Source organism: Sus scrofa, chromosome 2, assembly GCF_000003025.6.
Source record: "Sus scrofa isolate TJ Tabasco breed Duroc chromosome 2, Sscrofa11.1, whole genome shotgun sequence".
Taxonomy (NCBI): Eukaryota; Metazoa; Chordata; class Mammalia; order Artiodactyla; family Suidae; genus Sus; species Sus scrofa.
In genome coordinates, this window is record NC_010444.4 from 52,111,467 (window position 1) to 52,113,647 (window position 2,181).

At 39.5% G+C, this 2,181-nt stretch overlaps 1 protein-coding gene across 1 annotated transcript; it reads left to right on the plus strand.

The window, feature by feature from the left end:
* LOC100738258 (olfactory receptor 2M4-like) lies at positions 693-1,673 on the plus strand. The gene is given in 2 exon segments (XM_021085062.1): positions 693-1,372; positions 1,375-1,673. Coding segments are annotated over 2 exon segments (828 nt in total). The 5' UTR covers positions 693-843.

The following is a 2,181-nucleotide window of genomic DNA, read 5'->3' on the forward strand; positions in this document are numbered from 1 at the left end:
GAGAACAAAGATGAAATTGTAGATGCAGAAAGTTATGGAAGGACTTACTCAAATGAATATATTTATTCCATGGGCAAAAGTAATATGACAGAGAAACAATGCAGAAAAAAGTCCAATATTTCTCTAATCAGTCTACATTAGCTGATGTATCAAGAGATCAAGAAAGCCAGTTCAAGTCAATTTCAAGGCATTCTAGAACAGCCTCAGTGGTTAGAGCCATAAAATTTCCCACCCATGACTGATCAGGTGATGTGCTTAGTGATCTGTGAGTCCCCTAAAGATAAGCCAAGATTTTTGGAAGTAAATATACAAACAGATATGCAGAGATTTTAGATCCCATCAGTGGCTGTGCATAAAAACCACTTTAGAAGAAATCTGGATGTTATCTTTAAATTTCACCACCAAGGTGTTTGAGAATTTTCACACTGATTGAAAATCACATGTGTAGTACTTATGGAATTATAGCAACAATGTGCCAAAGAACATAGTATAATATGACCAAAATCAATATTTTTCATTAGTGCTGTCTATCCTACCAGATAGTTAAATAATATTTTAAATAACAATAGCTACCAGATAATCTTTCTCATATTTAAATATACTGCAATATATTTGGATTCACTCCATAAATATCTGATTTCCAGGAAAGATTCAAATCAATGGTATATTTATATGGGAAGAATGGTCTCATTATGCTTCTCTCCCATTATCCTCCAGATTTAACCAGTCAACTAAGACATGCAGTGAGGAAATGAATCTTCCACTACTGATTTCATTCTCCTGGGCCTCTTCTTAGGCTCCAGGCATCCTGACCTCCCCATTGCTATCATCCTCTTCATTCTCATGGAAGCCATCACTGGAAACTCAGTCTTGGACCTACTGATCTGGGGTTATACCCACCTCCACACCCCCATGTACTTCCTGCTCAGCCAGCTCTCCCTCATGGACCTCATGCTAATCTCTACTAGTATTTCCAAAATGATTACTGATTTATTCTCTGGATGTAGTTTCATCTCTCGCATTGGCTGTGGAGTTCAAATGTTTCTTTACTTGATGCTAAGAGTAGCTGAATGTGTTCTCCTGACACTCATGGCCTTTGACTGCTGCGTGGCCATCTGTAGCCCCCTCAGATACCTAGTCATCATGCCCCCAAGAGTCTGTTGGAAAATGGTCACTGGTCCATGGGCTGGAGGTATGCTCATCTCCCTTATGTACATAATTTATGTCATGTATTTCTCTACTTGTGACTACAGGAAAATTCACCATTTCTTCTGTGAAGTGGTGGCCTTTTTGAAGCTCTCTTGTGAGGATACTTCAACATATGAGAAGGTGGTATTGGCATCTGGCATTGTTTTCTTTCTCCTCCCTTTCTCCTCCTGATCTCCTATATCCTCATATTTCTCACTGTGCTCCACATGAACTCACTTGAGGGCAGAAATAAAGCTCTAGCCACCTGCTCTTCTCACCTCAGTGTGGTGAGCCTATGCTTTGGTCCAGCTATGATCATCTACATGACTCCAGCTTCCTCTCTCCCCGATTTGGACCAGCATTCCTTTGTGTTTGATGTAATTATCACTCCCATATTGAACCACCTCATCTGTAGTCTGAAGAACAAGGATGTATTGGAGACTCTGAGGAAGGTTCTCTGGAAAAGGCTTAAAGAGAAAAGATAACGTCATTTTTTTTCCTTAAAACGCCCTTATTTTCTATTGTTTCCCATTTAATGGAAGTGCTATTAGGAAAAACTAAACTTTAGATTTCAGTTCTTCAATAATATTAAAGAAATGGCATTCTTTTCTTTCAGATTTCTAATATATGAACCATACTACAATGGGGACAGAGTGTACCTAAAACCTGGCCTCTGTACACCAGCACCAATTAAGTCTTGGAGACAGAGTCTTGGGTTAAGCAGAGAGAACAGCTTTATTGCTTTGCCAGGAAAAGGAGGGCACAGCAGGCCAATGCCATCAAAACTGTATCCTCCCTTGAGAGGGAATAAAAAGGGGTTTCATAGGTTTAGCTCAAAAAACAGGGCTGTTGATAAGAATTAAGTTGCCTGCATTCTTCTCCCTCCATAGACCATTTCAAAGTTGTCATTTTGGTGTAACATGGTCTGCTGAGTTTCTGGTAGTCATCTTGACCTTCTCTCTGCAGTGAATATTGCTTACAAAAGGGAGTTTT